This window comes from Euleptes europaea, chromosome 5 (genome assembly GCF_029931775.1).
Source record: "Euleptes europaea isolate rEulEur1 chromosome 5, rEulEur1.hap1, whole genome shotgun sequence".
NCBI classification, from domain to species: domain Eukaryota; kingdom Metazoa; phylum Chordata; class Lepidosauria; order Squamata; family Sphaerodactylidae; genus Euleptes; species Euleptes europaea.
This window is the reverse complement of record NC_079316.1, coordinates 55,788,532-55,807,119: the sequence shown is the minus strand read 5'-3', so window position 1 is coordinate 55,807,119 and position 18,588 is coordinate 55,788,532. Positions and strand designations below refer to the sequence as shown.

Genomic DNA, 18,588 nt, shown 5'->3' with positions numbered 1-18,588 from the left:
GCCCATGATATCTCATCCAACACATTTCAAAATTACTGTTTTAATACATTTTAAATACAGCATGATGCTGGTTTCACAGGCCCTCCAGCTGACTTGGGCCCCCGGAATTTATTTTCACCCAGCCCGCCCTCCCGACCCCTCAGCAGCCCTGGATCTAGTACCCCGATCTCATCAGATCTCAGGAGCTAAGCAGGGTTGTCCCTAGTCAGTATTTAGATTTGAGACCACCTAGGAATTCCAGGGTTGCAACACAGAAGAAGGCAATAGCAAAGCATGTCTGAACATCTCTTTCCTTGAAAACCCTATGGGGCCGCCATATGTCAATTGCAACTTGATGGCAAGAAGCGGGGGACAGGAGAAATACAGGAAACAGGAAGGGAAAGAGTACATTTTCATTTCCCCAGCACTGTGATCTCAATCTATATCCGCACCCGCACACACACAATGACTGGTTTTTAGGTGCAAAAGTCACACTGGGAGTCCAACAGTGCCATCCTAAGTAGAGTTACACTCTTCTAAGCCCACTGCCTAGGATGGTGCTGCAAGTCATCTAACTCCAATGTCATCTGTAGTTTGGCCCTTACAAAGACAAACAGTTACCTCAGCACAGGCAGAATAATATGTCCTTCGGAGCCTTTCGGCTCACGGCACCTTGGAAGAGATCAAGGGATTGTCATATATGCACAGCTATATTATTTCAGGCAACAGTAAGATCTGGTTCATTTGTTCAATCACGATGTCAAATCTGCAGCGGACAATCACTCTAATTCATATAAGCTGTAGAAAAGAAGCGGATACTCTCAACAATCCAAGGAAAGCTTCCCACATTTTTTCAGAAATGTACCTACCTAGTAGCTGCACCCCACGCGTGAGCCCATAGACATCGATCAGAGCCCACAGGGGTTCAGTCGTCCTCACCCCGCTGAAGAACAGCATTGCAGCAGAGTCATTAACTCGATAAAACACACGTCCCTTTTTGTCCACCCAGAACGCTATGATGTTTCCTTCATTGGCAAACTCTTCTGGGAGGGCCTTGGCCCAGAATCCACTCTGAGAAACCAAATCTGGACATGCATATTTGGGCAAGGTTTCTGGGTTAATCCTGGAAGGATCCTTGGCAGTAAATCCAAGTCGAAGAGCCCCGCTCCAGCAGCATTGCTTCTTTGTGATCTGAAGGGAGAAAATGAGCAAAAGAATCAGCAGAATTATCTTGCCCTTTTTTGTGGGCATGGGTGGGGAGGAGGGTAAAGAACAAAGAAGAAGGTTGTGATTGGTACATTATTCTTTTATTTGTTTACCTCATTAATATGCTGCCTTTCTTCCCATTGGAGACTCAGAATGGCTACATCATCCTGCTCTCCTCCATCCTATCCTCACAAGAACCCTGTGAGGTAGGTAAGGCTGGGAGTGTGAGACTGGCTCAAGGGTCACCCAGCAAGCTTCCGTGGCAGAGTGGGGATTTGAAACTAGGTTTCCCCGGTCCTCGTCTGACACTGCAACCACTACACCTGCTGTTTATGATGATGACATGGGGTGGGGGCTTGAGACAGCTCTCATAGTGCCATTGATACGCAAGTACTTAGCATGAGAATGTTACAAGAGATGAAGCTGTATAAGGAATTTAATGATTGCTCTGCTAATAATGGGCAAGGAAGAGGTCCTTCGTGAATACTTATACATTGTGGAGAGGGTTGCCAGTCCACACAGTTATATCTGGAAGAAGAAGAAGAGTTGGTTTTTATATGCCGACTTTCTCTACCACTTAAGGAAGAATCAAACCGGCTTACAGTCACCTTCCCTTCCCCTCCCCACAACAGACACCCTGTGAGGTAGGTGGGACTGAGTGTGACTAGCCCAAGGTCACCCAGCTGGCTTCGTGTGTAGGAGTGGGGAAACAAATCCAGTTCACCATATTAGCCTCTGCCGCACATGTAGAAGAGTGGGGAATCAAACCAAGTTCTCCAGATCAGAGTCTATTGCTCCAAACCACCACTCGTTCTGTTTGTGACAGAAAATTTCAAAAATAAAGGACACAGCAGGTTGGATCCAAAGACTTCCCTTCGCAAAGGGAGGAGCCATGCTTTGATGTAGTACGACTTAGCCAAAGGAACCCAATAATTCAAGTGTTCCAAAATAAATGATATATCTTTCAAATATGGAATATCCTTTAAAATAAATGCATCTGGCAAGATATTGGGAGAACCTGGAATGCCATCTCACAAAGCATTCACTCACCTTGAGCCTGACTTGCTCATAGATAACAATTGGCCTGTTGCTGAAGGTAATAGCGTTGCAGAAGCTGGCCTGCCGCTTGACCGCCTTCTGTGTGGTGTCCATGATGATCTGCGATCCCTTGGTGTGTGGATGGAACAACAGTGGGCTGATTGAGAGAGTGCCACACTGTGGGATGGGCAAACAGTGTTTTTGCTTGTGGTGGCATCGGTGAGAGGAAGAAGGAAAAGGTCCACCTATGGAGTCTGAAAAAGAAGAATGGGACTTGTAAAAACCTGGTGACAGTCATGGCATGCTATCATTGCTAAGCTTGTAAAGGTCCCCTGTGAAAGCACCGGGTCATTCCTGACCCATGGGGTAACATGACATCCCGACGTTTACTAGGCAGACTTTGTTTACGGGGTGGTTTGCCAGTGCCTTCCCCAGTCATCTTCCCTTTACCCCCAGCAAGCTGGGTACTCATTTTACCGACCTCAGAAGGATGGAAGGTTGAGTCAACCTTGAGCTGGCTACCTGAAACTGACTCCCGTCGGGATCAAACTCAGGTCATGCACAAAGCTTGGACTGCAGTACTGCAGCTTACCATTCTGCGCCATGGGGCTCAAACCTTGTAGGGGAATGTAAAAAAGCCATACATAAATACCCCATACAAATCATTTAAAGGGATATGTCTAAAGCCCAGAACCAATATGCAAGCATGCAATCATGTTTAGACATATGTGCAAAGACCCATGATGTTGAAGAAACCAGCCTTGTTTAGCTAAAAAGGGGGAAAGCCACACACTAAAATCAAACAGCTGTTACCCTCGTAGAGATTTCAGCGCTCTAATGTTGAAAAAATCCCCAAGCTAACTCCATCCACATGCATGGCTTCTTTACATGTGCACAGATGGGTTTAAGCCCTCAAACATGCACAGGGCTGCCCTCCAGAAGGTAGAGAGCAACTGTGCTCCATCATCCCTGTCAACAGAACAATTGGCTGTTGCTTTACATAGTTGGAAGACTTGTTTTGGTTGAACGCTGTGAACATTTACCTTCCCATCTGCTCAATGAGGGAAGGTTGTTTCTACAGTTCCTGGGAGGGACATGCAACTTTTATTTTGCCCAGCAGGGTATTCAGTGTGGGCAGAAGAATGCTTGGGGAAGCCTTCAGAGTGCACCACATACCCCCAAGTCTCTTGCCAGATTTAGCTTATGAAGGGAGCTATAGGAAGGATGCTTTATTCAGGACCACATGTGCAGTCAGGTAACAAGGAAGAAGCATCCATGTGCCTGCAGTACCAGCAACAGAATTTTTAGAGGCTAACTCAGCCTTCCATCCTTCCGAGGTCAGTAAAATGAGTACCCAGCTTGCTGGGGGTAAAGGGAGGATGACTGGGGAAGGCACTGGCAAACCACCCCGTAAACAAAGTCTGCCTAGGAAACGTCGGGATGTGATGTCACCCCATGGGTCAGGAATGACCCGGTGCTTGCACAGGGGACCTTTACCTTTTTAACTGGGCATTTGGGGGGCAGAGAAGGAAGCTGCCTGCTTGTGCTTACAAGAAAGGGAACTGTGGGTGGTGAAATGTCATTTTAAAAAATGAGAGACTGCCTGGGATGGAAGCATGGGTGGTGAAGTTTCAACCTACTCCCTATTTCACCCATTTTCAAGTAGGGCGACTGGCTATTGCTTTAAATTCTTGGAAGACTTGTCTTGGATAAATGCAGTGAAAAATACATAACAGGGGAAAGTTCTCTAGGCAAACAACACAGTTTCCCTCTCTGAACAAATGTAGTAATTTTATTAGGACCAATTAAAATGTCACAAAGTCATGAGTCCTTGCATTTGGTCTTTTTCTACTGGACCAACAGAGCAGCCTTTATTTTTTCTCCCACTGAAGGCTTTGAAGAGAACGGCTAAGCAAATGTCAAGGAGGTTTAGATAGCAAATCTGCTTCAGGGCAGCACAGCACAAATCCCTGACCTTTCCTGGCTCTGGTTATATACTGTAATTGTTTATACTGATGCCTCCACTCTGTCCTGTAATCCAGTATTTGGAACAATCTACTAAGGAGCCCCGTGGTGCAGAGTGGTAAAGCTGCAGTACTGCAGTCGAAGCTCTGCTCACGACCTGAGTTCGATCCCAGCGGAAGTTGGTTTCAGGTAGCCGGCTCAAGGTTGACTCAGCCTTCCATCCTTCCGAGGTCGGTAAAATGAGTACCCAGCTCGCTGGGGGTAAAGGGAAGATGACTGGGGAAGGCACTGGCAAACCACCCTGCAAAACAAAGTCTGCCTAGAAAACGTCGGGATGTGACGTCGCCCCATGGGTCAGGAATGACCCGGTGCTTGCACAGGGGACCTTTACCTTTACTTACTAAGTAGCTCCCGGTGAAATCTCTCACTGGAATTAGAAACACATATGGAAGGCCATTATTCCAAAAAGAGCTTCCTAGAGGTTCCAAATAATATGCTTGGGAAAGTATTTAACTGAATCCATTACCTTCACGTGTTGGTACTTCATACAAAATATGCAGCACTTCATAGGGGGTTGAAGCACCTTCCCTATGAGGAAAGGCTGAAGAGTCTGGAACTTTTCAGTTTAGAAAAGAGACGACTAAGGGGGGACATGTTGTGTGTGTGTAAAGTATGGTTGCCAGGTCCCTCTTCACCAACAGCAAGAAGTTTTTGGGGCAGAGCCTGAAAAGGGAGGGGTTTGGGGAAGGGAGGGACTTCAATGCCATAGAGTCCAATTGCCAAAGCAGCCATTTTCTCCAGGTGAACTGATCTCTATTGGCTGGAGATCAGTTGTAATAGCAGGAGATCTCCAGCTAGTACCTGGAGGTTGGCAACCATATTATTATAACCACATGGCTGCAGGGTAGGTTATAGGTGGGTGGAGAATGAGGGAAATTACAGTAAACAAGATAATATGGGAAGTAAAAACACTGGATAGATAATTCATTAATAATGTAAATGAAGGCAATGCTCTGTAGCCAACTCTTTAAGTGCACACAGTTCAATACCTTCTAAAATGTAGCAACCTCCAAGACACATAAGCTTTATGATTTTGTCTTCCCCTTTATCTGAAAGGCTGAAAGCAGCCACAATCAAACGAGGGGCTATCCAATAAAGTACACTTGTGCTATAAGAATAAGAAGTTTTGGCAGAAGAAAGGACATCAATTAATTGCTCATTCTGGCCAACTCTAAACCTAGCATCCATTTTTCTTTTATTTTGTCAAGAAGGAATTTTACTCTGGCTTGGAGACTCTGAAAATTGTATTCATTTCAGTGTCATTTGCAGCACAACTCACCACCCAGATCTATATAGTTTACTAAAATAATTCCACAAATATCAGGCATCAAGTAGAGAGGGCCTTCTCAGTTGTGGTGCCAGTATTATGGAACTTCCTCCCCAGGGCTGTCTCCCTTCCATTACTAGCCCCACAGACCATAGCCCTGTGCTTTCACAAGCATACGGGCCCACTCTGCCTCCACTTGGTGATCACTTGGCCATCTCCTGGGTGTGACCAAGTAGAGAAAGTGGCTGCGCTTACGCCTACTCCCCTTGAGCAGCAATGCTGCATTTCAAACACTGATCATGTGGAGTGAGAGAATTTGCAGACGCTTCCTCCATGCTGTCACCCCTACAGATGATCAGGCAATCGCACAGAGGAAGGGTGGGACCAATGCACTCACACCCACTCTCCATTCCCATTATGGTTGCCAACCTCCAGGTAGCACCTGGAGATCTCCCACTATTACTATTGATTTGTAGATGCCCAAAACCAGTTCCCCTGGAGAAAATGGCTGCTCTGGAGGGTAGAGTCTATGACATTATACCCTGCTGAGTTTCTTCCCCTCCCCAAACCCCACCCTCCTCAGGCTCTAATCTCCAGGTATTTTCCAACTCAGAGCTGGCATCCCTGCTTTCCACTCATACAGTAAACACATGGGACTGTTGTGTGTACCAGGCTACTTTATTGAACAATTCATTAGACATATTTAGACATGAAGGACCATGCCCACAACACAGCACATTTTAGGTTCCTTCTGGGGGCCAAACAAGACACTGTCCCTGGTTTTCCCCTGGAGGCGTACCTCCATTTTATATAATATTGAAATTCTTTTTCAGAGTGCCATAGGGGCCCAAATCTGTTTAGGACCACCTGTTTAGGACCCGAAACTGTTTAGGATCAGTGTGGGGGGAGGAGGGGCTCCTGCCTCCCCCCCATGCCATTTTTCTGACCCAGGATGGGGTCAGGGTGTGTGTCAGCAAATAATGCCCCCTAGTGCCATTTCAGATCAGAAAAACAGTGCAAAAGGAAAAGCAGGATCCTCTCCTCCTCCTGCATGGTAGTGGTCTCAACCAGAACTGAGGCCCACGGTGCTCCAGGACTCCACAAAATGGAGGCAGATCCCCAGGGTAAACCTGGGGATGATGTCTTCTCTAGTTTGGCCCAGAGTTCAATGAACTGAAGACTTTTGAAATGGAAAGCCCTACATCAGGGGTGGGGAACATCAGGCCTGGGGGCCGTTTAAGGCCCGCAAAATCATTTCGTCTGGCCCTTCATGGGTCCTGGCAGATCTCTAGCTCAGAAGGATCTAAGACTAGTGATCCGCTCCTCCCGCAGACAGGAATAGCCTCTATTCAAGGCAGATGTGAGGGTTTTTTGCCAAGAAAATGAACCTTTTCCCCCCTTGCAGAAGAGTCATTAAGCTATGGAGCTGCTAGGACCACCCAAGAAACTGTGTTAACCCTTGCCCACCCGGGCCATGGAGAAACGTATTCCCTCTGTACTACAAGAGGGCTGGGGACGGAAGTGGTGACAATGGAGGGGTTAAAGGGGGCAGGGCCAGAATGAGGGGGGGGGGTTCTTAGCCAGTGTGTCCTCATTTCATCCCTGCAGGCAGAGGTAGAAGGAGCCAGCTGTAGAATCCGGCCCCGACCATGCAGAGCAGGAGCAACTCTGGCATGCGGCTGGACGGCTATGCCCAGCTGGTGCAACAGACCACCCAGTGCCACCAGGTGGGCGAGTGCGCCACCGGTTGGATGCCTGCCTGCTTGCCCGCACCGGGGGGGAAGAGTCATCTGGGACAACTGCCTGCTTGGGGCTTGGTTGGCTAATTTTTAAGTTGATAATTTTGTATAGCCCGCGAATGATGTTATAAATATCCAAGTGGCCCTTGGAGGAAAAAAGGTTCCCCATCCCTGCCCTACATCCAGTCTATAAAGTAACTGTTATGTCTTCCTTTTGTCTTCTATAGAATCATAATAGTTGCATGGGGAGATCAACTTTAAATGAGAACAGGGCATACAACAGATAAGTTCAAACCAAGGGTATAGTACATCATTCATTAATAATGTGAACAAAGATAACCAAAACTGTGTCAATAGCTAACACTGCTTTTGTTTTCTTGAAATAAAATTCTAATTTACAAACATTAGCCTGTATATTTAATTAAAAGTTGTATATACCCAAAAACACTTCCAAACCACTTGTGCCATATCAACCAGACAAAGATTACAATTTTGTTACTATCCCTGCCTATCTGAAAGGGATATTACATATTTTGAGATGACTGTTTACCCTTGAATATTTAAAATGTAGAAACATGGTATGGTGTTCACAAGACCAAATCAAAAGCCATCTTCAACCCAAGTATAGTTGCCAGCTTTAGTTTGGAAAATTCCTGGACATTCGGGGGTGGTGCCTGTGGAGGGCAGAGGTTGGTGAGGAGAATGAGTTCAGCAGGGATGTCATGCCCTAGAATCCACCCTCTGAAGATGCCATTTCCTCTTAGGGAACTGATTTCTGTAGTCTGGAGATCAGTTGTAGTTCTAGGAGAACTCCAGAGAACACCTGGAATTGGCAACCCTTAATCCAACTAATTTTGAAATCCCCCAATAGGTTTTCACCTTACTTATTTGGATAGTTTTACCTCACTTTTCTCCACTAAATGCAGACTCAAAGCAGCTTACAACATGAAAAAACAACAGCAAACTATCGAATACAACCAATCTACCAGTAAGCAACAAAGTTATCCACAAGGGAGAGGAGGGCAGCAGAGCGAGTGATAAAAGCTCTGCCCCAACAGCAACGGTCTCTCTCCAAGCACTTCCTTCCTTCCAGGAGGGAGCTCCCCTTTAAGCTTCCAAGGACTGCTGGGGACATGGAAAGCAGGTGGCAAAAGCTCTGCCCTGATGGCACCTCAGATCTGTGTATCATATACATATATCATATACATATCTATATTAATAAAGTTGCCTTGGCTGGAGTGCAGTTATGATGTCCTCCTTTTTTTTTACTTCTGGCTGGGGTTTCTGGACATGCAGTTCATTCCCTGTCTAGTAGGCTTTAGAATGGAGTTTGAGATTCCTTTTTTTTTTCTTCAGTGTTGGTACAGCACCCTTAGCCAATATGCAAGGTTTCAGGACAATTGTCTATCAATTGTTGCTAGTAGGTTGGGAGATGCAGAAAGAAAAGTCTAGAAGGGGTGGGGGGGAAATCCAATAGTCAATGATCCTATAGGCAGTAAAAAAAGAAAGAAAAGCAAAGATGGTTATGTCACCACCCATGTTTACACAAATAGATTTACTCTCCCTTCACCTGCTGGTGATTACACTAATAACTTTAGATCATTTGTCAACAAAAACTGACTGCAAAATAACTTTTGGAAGATCCCTAAATTCTCCACTGTTACAGAAATTTAGCCCTGGCCTGGATGGCCCAGGCTAGCCTGATCTTGTCAGATCTCAGAAGCTAAGCAGGGTCAGTATTTGGATGGGAGACCACCAAGTAAGTCCAGTGTTGCTGTGCAGAGGAAGGCACTGGCAAACACCTCTGTTAGTCTCTTGCCATGAAAACCCCCAAAAGGGGTTGCCATAAGTCAGCTGCGACTTGACGGCGCTTTACATACACACACACACACACACACACACACACACACACACACACACAGAGAGAGAGAGAGAGAGAGAGAGAGAGAGAGAGAGAGAGAGAGAAATTTAACAGCAGAAGACTAGCCATGAAAAAATGTATAATCTTGCCTATGGCATAAGGTCAGGTTGGATGAGGCGAGTAGCTTTGCTTCTAACCCCACCATCTACATAGGCATTAACTGCTATTAAAATGTATTAACCCCACCATACATACAAATTCTATACCATTACTATGTTGTGAGAGCTGAATTTTCAGAACCACAAGCATACTATCTAAGAATGAATGTGGAGGCTTAAAATGCCACATCAGAATCTGCCTGCAAGCTAACATCTAACTTTCCACATGCACAGAGAACTATCACCACCACAACCAGACTTCAGAAAGCACTAAGACTGAATGTATAGTTAACACAACGTGCATGCTCAGGCAAATTCATTTGTTGTGCTAACTTCACCTCAGTATAGATAAACCGCTTCTTATGGGCTAATAACGCTGTTTCACAGAAAGGTAAAGCCTATCTTACTTTTCCACCGAGGTTCACTACTGCTCATGAGGGAAAATTAAATACCAATAAAACAAATAAAAAGCAAGGGCAATCCTCTAATAAAATCTGTAATTAGAATATGTATTGAAGCACCTATTCTAATAATCCCCCCCCCCGGACATAATAGCCTTTTAAAAAGATGTCAGTACAGTGACCAAAACAGCATGCAGCTTTTCATATTAGAAAAACACCTCACACATGCCTGTGGTGTCAGAGCAGTTTTTCACAGCTGTTCTATTACAGTGGTTGAAAAGGAACACTTGTTCGCTATGATAAGGTGGAACCTTTAAGCACCAGGCAGAATGTTTCTAAACTCTCTGTGTTCAATTAGGAAGACTCGCAGTGCCATCCCTAAGCAGTTGTACCCTTCTAACTCCATTGCAGTTCATGGGCTTACCAACAGTGTAGCTTTGCCTAGGATGGCACTGTCATTGTCAGAAACTCAAGACAACAATAGCTCTGCAAAATTATTTGAACCAACACACAAAAAAAGTCAGCACTTCCTGCCTGCTTACTAACATACAAACCCTCTGCTAATAATGTGCCAGGAATGACGGTCAATATACACTTGAAGTTGTCTGTATTCCATTATTAAAACAAACTCTTCCTCAGGAACAGCATAAAAGGAATCTTATTCTAGTCTCTGGGCTCACATACCAACTGTGAATTAGCTATTAGCTCATAGGTGGCCCGTGAGCCAGCCGAGGCAGCCACCCCCCTCCCCCACTCTCGATCTGGGCTGGCAAAGGGATGGCCCAGCCCGACCAAGTGACATTTATGTCATATCCGGCCCTCTCTGAGTTGAGCTTAAGGGTAGAAGGCATCCCTTTTGTTAGTTCCAGGATGACAGCTTTCAAATATTAGCTGGTTGCTGCACAGACTAAGACAGGGGTCTCAAAACTGCGGCTCCAGAGCCACATGCAGCTCTTTGGCCGGTTGAGTGCGGCTCTCCGAACTTGGTTCGGAGCCCCTGCTCTTGCGCCCGCTCACACCGGCAGCCGGGCTGCGGAGCTGGCGCGCCTGAGAGAGAGAGAGAGCGGGTGAGCGGGCGCGCTGTCTCTCCCCCTCCCCGCCGTGGAGAATGGCTGGGTCCCCCTTTCCCTTGCCCTCAATGGTTGGGAGGCTAAAGCCTCCCCTCCCCTCTAGCCGCGCGATTGCTGGGCGGGCAGCTCGGCGGTTCCTGCCCCCCCCCGCCTATCAGCTGTTGGGCGGGGCGAGCTTCCTTTGGTAGACCTGGCCTCTGGCTGAGTCCCATTGGGAGGCCATGTCTACCCACTGGCTTTCTTGGCGGTAGACCTGGACTCCGAGGAGGGGAAAATGTCCCCCTTCAGAGGCCAGGTCTACCAATTGGCTTCTATGGGCCTCCGGAGGCCAGGTCTACTGCCAAGAAAGCCTATTGGTAGACCTGGCCTCCCAATGGGACTCAGCCGGAGGCCAGGTCTACCAATAGGCTTTTATGGCGGTAGACTTGGCCTCCAGACGAGGACTCCGGACGGGGAGGGGGAAATGGCAGGGACTTACAATTTAATTTTTATCAATAAATAAGATCACTATTAAGTATGATATCAAGTTTTATTCAGTGTACCTATAGTATAATTAAGACTTAAAACTTTAATTGAAGTTGATTAAGTTAATAAACAGTGTACCTACCTATATAGTTTAAGTTTAAGAAATTTGGCTCTCAAAAGAAATCTCAATCGTTGTACTGTTGATATTTGGCTCTTTTGACTAATGAGTTTGCCGACCCCTGGACTAAGCCAACACGAGTCACTTTTTAAAAAATCTCTTTTCCTAAATGAATAACTAATTCCCGAAATGTAGCCTTTTCAGAAGCAGCATATTTAAGATCTTCATCTCTTACAGTCAGTTATCAGTTTGGTTATTAAAAATGGCACTGTTGCAATGGAAGGAATGATAGGAAGGGATTCTGTTCCTAAAAGTACTCAAAGCAAACATGTGAAAATGAGAAATACAATGTAAAGTATTTTTGAACCTTTGGTTAGTGAGATCTTGTTTTCAGAACTTGCAATAAATTGGTCTTATTTTCTATCAGGCATATCTCCAAGATACTTTAAGTTACTAATTTAATACTCTGTGACTGGGGACAACTGAAATAGGATGAGACCCAACCAAATGACTGAAATTGGGGATGGAGCTACTTTAGTTACACTAATAAAAATGAATTATGTATTTTTGCATCATCTTTTTAATGCACATATGTCCCCTTCTTCATGTTCACCATTGGTTTGGAAATATTTTCTGCACACCACTGACACACATACCACCAACTGACATAGAACACATCTTCACTACATATTTAGATGTTAAAAAAATATTAGATTTTCAGTTCAACAAAGTAGTCTCAACAATCCTGATCTCATGCATGACAAATCCAGAAAGGACATGAAAAGAAACAGAAGCATGAATACTTTTTTGAGACTATCACCATTCATTTTAGAAATTAAACACCGGTTGTCACAGTATATAAGCCACCTTCTCATAAAATAATACCCCATGGAAAATAACACAAAGGATTCTGTAGTAAAACTGTATTAAGAAGGCTATTAATATTATTTTATAATTATTCCTAAGGATACTGGCGATATCCCTTTCCTCTGAAAAAAGCCCGCATTTGATGCCCCCCCAACAGTGGTTTTTGTGTCACATTCAATCACCAATGATACATCATCCTTTTAAACCTGTGGCTCCCAACCCATTTATGGTGACCCTAGGGTTGCCAACTCTGTGTTGGAAAAGTCCTGGAGGTTTTGGGGTGGAGCCTGGGGAGGGAGGGGTTTGGGAAGGGGAAGGACCTTAGCCGGGTATAATACCATAGAGTCACACCATTTTCTCCAGGGTAACTCATCTCTGTAGTCTTAAGATCAGGTGTAATTCCGGGAGATCACCAGGTGCCACCTGGAGATTGTCAACCCTAGTTGACCCACAAGTTGAAGTTTACTTGGTAAAAATTGAAGTTTACTTGGTTAAAAAAAAAAAGAGTACTCACAAATCAACAAACATTTAAATTACTGATTTTAACCAGTGGTTTTTATATATTTAAGTATATTATTGTTGTTGTTAATATTTACATTGTAGCTGCCTTGAGTTCCAATAAGGTAGAAAGGTGTCTAATAAGTGCTCTAACTACGGTAAATAAAATAAATAAATAAAACTGCAAAAGCCTGGGATCTACTTTTACCGGCTTCGGGCCCTGGATCTTGTGGCTACCTACCACTCAGTCTTCTACCATCAGAGAAAGACTTCCTTCAACAAGAAAAGATCTCTCCATTCGAGAAAGCCTTCTTCCATAAGAAAAAAATCATTCCCCATTCAAGGAAGTCTTGGAAGAACAGTCATAGGACCTATCTTAGCAAAAGGGAGTCCCAGGATCCAACCCAGTATCTAAACTCCACCCAAGGGGACAATACAACCTCAGGAAAGAGAGGAAGGCACCAATAGGTACAGGCACATCCATTGGGTGTTAATTGACTCAGGAGAGCGACCAGAGGAGAGTGACCAGAATGATCAAAATCTATGCCCTATGAGGAGAAACTTAAGGAGCTGGGTTTGTTTAGTCTGGAGAAGAGAAGGTTAAGGGGTGACATGATAGCCATGTTTAAATATTTGGATGCTATGTTAATGAGGGAACTAGCTTGTTCTCGGCTGCTTCAGAGACTAGGACACGGAGTAATGGATTTAAACTAAGAAAAGCGATTCCACCTAAACATTAGTCTTTAAGCAGAGGTTGGATGGCCATCTGTCGGGAGTGCTCTGATTGTGGGATCCTGCATGGCAGGGGGTTGGACTGGATGGCCCTTGTGATCTCTTCCAACCTTGTGTGATTTTGAGTAGGGTTGCCAACCTCCAGGTACTTGGCAAGAAAAAACAGCACAAGGCTCTATATATATTTCAAGTACAAAAACTATATTAAATAGATAATGCTAAATGACAAACAGTGTGACAAATGTGAATTACCACCCAAAGTGTAACAAAACAAATAGTATAGACAATACAAACATGAACAATTCTCTCAATATACTTTCACAGTTTACAAGTAGTGCATCAATTACAGTTTCATCCTTTTTGCCCATAAGGCAAATTGATGCACTACTTGTAAACTGTGAAAGTATATTGAGAGAATTTTTCATGTTTGTATTGTCTATACTATTTGTTTTGTTACACTTTGGGTGGTAATTCACATTTGTCACACTGTTTGTCATTTAGCATTATCTATTTAATATAGTTTTTGTACTTGAAATATATATAGAGCCTTGTGCTGTTTTTTCTTGCCAACTGCTTAGCTATAGCATAGGTGTATTTTTCCTTCCAACCTCCAGGTACTAGCTGGAGATCTCCTGCTATTACAACTGATCTCCAGCCAATAGAGATCAGTTCACCTGGAGAAAATGGTCGCTTTGGCAATTGGACTCTATGGCATTGAAGTTCCTCCCCTCCCCAGGCTCTGCCCTAAAAACCTCCCGCCAGTTGTGAAGAGGGACCTGGCAACCCTACTCAGGAGTGACCCTAACACATTTAATACATACTAAATACTAAACTACTCACGCTTGCCTGCTTTTCATGTACATTTTGCAATTAAAACCTTTGTCCAGGCCCCAGAAGCAAAGCACATAGCATTTGTTTGTGACTGCTTAGGTGCTTAGCCAGGTGCTAACTCCCACCCTTCTGTCTCCATTGATACTGCAAAGTAACATTGCTAAATACTGTGCTATAACCAAGGTGAAGTTCAAGTGTGAACACAGACGTTGATGCACAACAACATTCACTTCCACTTCCTGTAGGGTTGTCAAGTTCCCAACTAGGGGCAGAGGATCTCCTATGACTCCCATGACTGGAAGCGCCATCAGTGCATCTCCAGCAATGCTCTAGTATTTGGTCAAAACTCTACAGTTAAACCATAGAGTTTTGGGCTGGATGCTAGAGCACTGACAAAATGCTGACATCACTTCCGACCACGCTAGAAGTGATGTCAGCATGTTGCTGGCAATGTCTTCATGCGGCCAGTGAGGGGGCCCCTAGTGGTGAGTTTCCTGCCAGTTTTCAGCCTTGTGCTGGCAACCATAACTTCCTGTCTCAAAGCACGATGCAATTGGGTAGAACTATTCCAAACCTGCTATTTTCATTTGAACTACATTGAACTCATGGGGTGTAAATAGCAGTCCAAGCTTCCAACACCAGACGGTAAAAGGAGATTCCAGCTATGAATATTTTATGGCCATGTTTTATTTCTATGGATTGCAAATCTATGTAGAAGTTTTCTTTCCTTTGGTGGGCCTCAGATAGAGTACATTTCTTTAAAAAAAAACCCACTCCTGTTGCTAAATATAAATCAGCAGTTAATCTTTTGGAAGAAAGAAAGAAACACTAGTCATAGTATTTGGGGATCTAGTTCTGGAATACTTGTAAAACTGCCAGCATTCTCTTCCAGTTTAAATACATTTTAATGGAAAGCCTATCCTGGGCACATTTTCCACGCACACTACAGTGACTTGGAAGCCATCCTATTCAATTCCAGCAGGACTATGAGACAGAACTAGGAGCAGAACTGATGAAAGCCAAACTTTTGCAAAGTACGCAAGACACTGGGAACAACCAGAAGTGGGAATAAACGAGAATTACACAACCATCATAAGAACTACTAAATAGTAGTGAAAAGTCAGTGAAAGTAGATGGCACAAGACAAAAATCTATGGATTTAAGTGAACAGTTGTGAAACAAGGTTGTGTTTGTAGTTGTGCTACATTAAACTATAGTAGAATAACTTAATCACTGTAGAGTTTAATGTGTATATTTTAAATATCACCTCGTTGAGATGCAAGCTAACGTTTCTGTCCAAATTAAATCCAAATGTAGAGAATTTTGCTGCCGTGGCCATTTCCACACAGGTTATTTGTCCCAGGTTCAGTGCTGTTGTGAAGAGTGGCTTCCTGCTTCCCCACAGTATCGTTTTGCATTTGTGCATCTCCTGGGTTTTCTCCAATCTTCCCCCAACCAGCTTTGCTGCGAAACTTGGATGACAGTCATGTGCGGGGGAAAGTTTCAATTTCCCTGTTCCCACCCACATATCAGCTATTTTCCCTGCCCCTATTCCCATGGCAGCCATTTCTTGCTCCTACCACCTGGGGACTTTTAAAATCAACACTTGAATATCCTTATATAGATCTAGTGTCATAACAATCTGCGTATCAGGTTCTCTGAATTCCCAACTTTCATTTTTTTAAGTAACTTTAAAGTTTTAAAGTAGCACAGGGATCCCAACTAAGGTTGCCAACCTCCAGGTGGTAACAACCTAAACAATATTACCCCTAGTTGTACTGAAATAGTTCAATATAATAAACAACAATAGGCTCAATCTTGTATCAAACAATATCAAGTGTAATATTTTCAAACATCAAACCAACCATCAACAGACAAGGACTATGTGAACAGACATGTAACAAAACAACGGTGCTGAACAAATACAATGTTTACTATGTACAGTATATACAGTAAAAAGTCACCACCAGATAGGTGCAAGTATAGTTCATCAAGCTTTCCAGCGTAAAGCTTTTTGTCTTGTCCGTAGATTCAATAGAAAGCACCAAGCTTCTTCCGTTTCTTATAGTTCCCTTAAAAGGGTAATGCCAAGTGTCCGGTGGGGACCACAAGTAAATCAATGATGTTCAGAACCGGATCAGGAACGCAGATCCATGGTATTCTGTGTGTTTCACCTTAAGTCTTCATCAGCCTCAAATAGTTTGTCTAATCGCCCAGTATTCTTCAACGTTTTCCAGAGCTTATGCTGTATCCAGACTGATAGTTGGGACTACCTATCGGGAGCATGTGAATCCGATTCCAGAACAATTACACTACAGCAATTACACTGATCTACTCCCAAACCAAATTCAGGGTGTTAGATTTGATCTTTAAAGCCCTATATGGCTAACTGGCATATTTTTGAAAAATCACCAGGTCTGGATGGCATACGTCTGAGATCTCCTAAATAACTCAAATGTAAAATTTCTGATCTTTTAAGAAATATATGCAACATTATTAAAAGTGGAAGGTATGCAATATTGGTTGTTTTTTTTAAAAGAAACCAATTAGACAGTTATAATATGGCTTCTGCAGTTGGAATTCCAACCTTTTACATTTCTTTAGAAGTTTCAACAAGCATGCAGACAGAGATGATACTGCAACGATTATATACCTGGACTTCCCCCACAAAACTGGCAAAGTCCCATACCAAAAGCTCCTGACCAAACTCAGCAGTTAGTGGAGGAAAATACACACTGAAGTCCCACAAGGATCTAAATTAAGGTTGGTACTATTGTGGTAACTTTTGTGGTAAACAAATTTTCAAAAGTCACCAAATTATTAAGGTGATGAAACCCCAAGCAGACTATAACCAGCTCCAAAATGATTTCTCCATATTAGGTAAATAGGCACTGGTAGTAGTGGGAATCCCACTACCGTTGTGAACTGACTGTAACTAACTAGGAAAAAATGTTTATATCAGAGGGGGCAGTTCAATGAAATCATCAACTCAATGAGTCAGTTGGCGGCGAAAAGGGGGACTTCTGCACTAGGGACTATAAGAGAAGGACTGAAAAATAAGATGGGCAGTGTGGTAGTATCTCTCTATGTGTAACCATATTTGGAATACTGTGTACAGTTCCGGTCACTGCACCTCAATACAGACCCCGTAGAGCTACAAAACAGCAACCAAATAGTTAAGGCAATTAGAGTGACCGTCTTAAGAGGAAAGCATCTGAGCCTTTTTTACTTTGGAAAAGACAGGAGAGGACTGGGAAATCAAAATGGCTAGGGAGCAAGTGAAGTCAAGTGTCCCCTGTGACGCTATAAATCTGCACTGCAGGGGCCACTTGGTTCACACTCTACTAGTTGTACCAACAATGAGTGTTGTCTTCCCCATTGCCTCCTCCTGCAAATAGGCAGCAGCACAGAATGTGGTAATTGTTCAACTGTTACTACTGAAGGGGTGGGAGCCAAATGGCCCCCGAGGCACTAGAAGGGCTGCTGGGGCTTGGCTTTGTGTTGTCAGCAGCAGAGTCCCACCAGAAATGCCCTTGTAAGTTAAATGGCCAGTTCACCTCTGCTCAAAGATCATGCCTTTCCCTATGTAATGCAAACGGCTGTTGTGAGCACTCCCAAAGACAGTATGCCGTTGCTGAGTGATAAAACAGAGAGGGAGGGCCTTTTTGCTCTGGGCTTCCCTGAAGTATCTGACTGATCAGGAGGACAGACTAGGTGATCCAGCAGGTCTCCTGTTGTTGTTTTTTATGGTGGGAGGAAAAAAACCCACACAGACCCCAAACATTTAGTCACATAATCCATATCCACATATGAAAAAAAAGATGGTGGCTTTGATATAACTAACCTGTTGACAACGTTTTCTAAACAGCTTGCAGGGATAATTGGAAGCTGATGCTGCACACCTGTTCTTCTATTATGCAAAATCTCTTTCTCTCCTCTCTTACCTTTTTTGTATAGACTGACACCTGATTGTGAACAATAGGCATTTGATCTTTATAATGAGCAAATGCTGTGATGTGGAAAATATATGACCTTCAAATCATGAGGATTCTAACCAGTTCAACGTGTTAAAATGTAAGTCTCTGCCTCTTTCTTGTCAGATCAGGCTTGTTAATCGCTTCCACATGTCAGCCATTTTGACCCAGTTCCCATGATAGATGTTGACAGTATCCTGGGATCTGTAGAGACTACTACTTGTGTCCTAGATCCTTGCCCATCTTGGCTGCTAAATCATGTAGGGACCAAATCAACAAGCCCCTGGTGACTATCATAAAACAATCACTACTTCAGGATCCCTTCCCTTGACCATTCAAAGACGTGGTGCCCTACTGGA

The 18,588-nt window shown here is 43.9% G+C and overlaps 1 protein-coding gene across 3 annotated transcripts in view; it reads right to left on the bottom strand.

The window, feature by feature from the left end:
• NEURL1 (neuralized E3 ubiquitin protein ligase 1) overlaps positions 1-18,588 on the bottom strand; it is a 178,344-nt gene that overhangs the window by 49,793 nt on the left and 109,963 nt on the right. For all 3 annotated transcript variants that reach the window (XM_056849839.1, XM_056849840.1, XM_056849841.1), the window contains exons 2-3: positions 2,236-2,477; positions 849-1,170 (exon numbers count right to left, since the gene is read on the bottom strand). In XM_056849839.1, the coding sequence (XP_056705817.1) occupies positions 849-1,170; positions 2,236-2,477 (564 nt within the window). The remainder of the gene's footprint in view (positions 1-848; positions 1,171-2,235; positions 2,478-18,588) is intronic.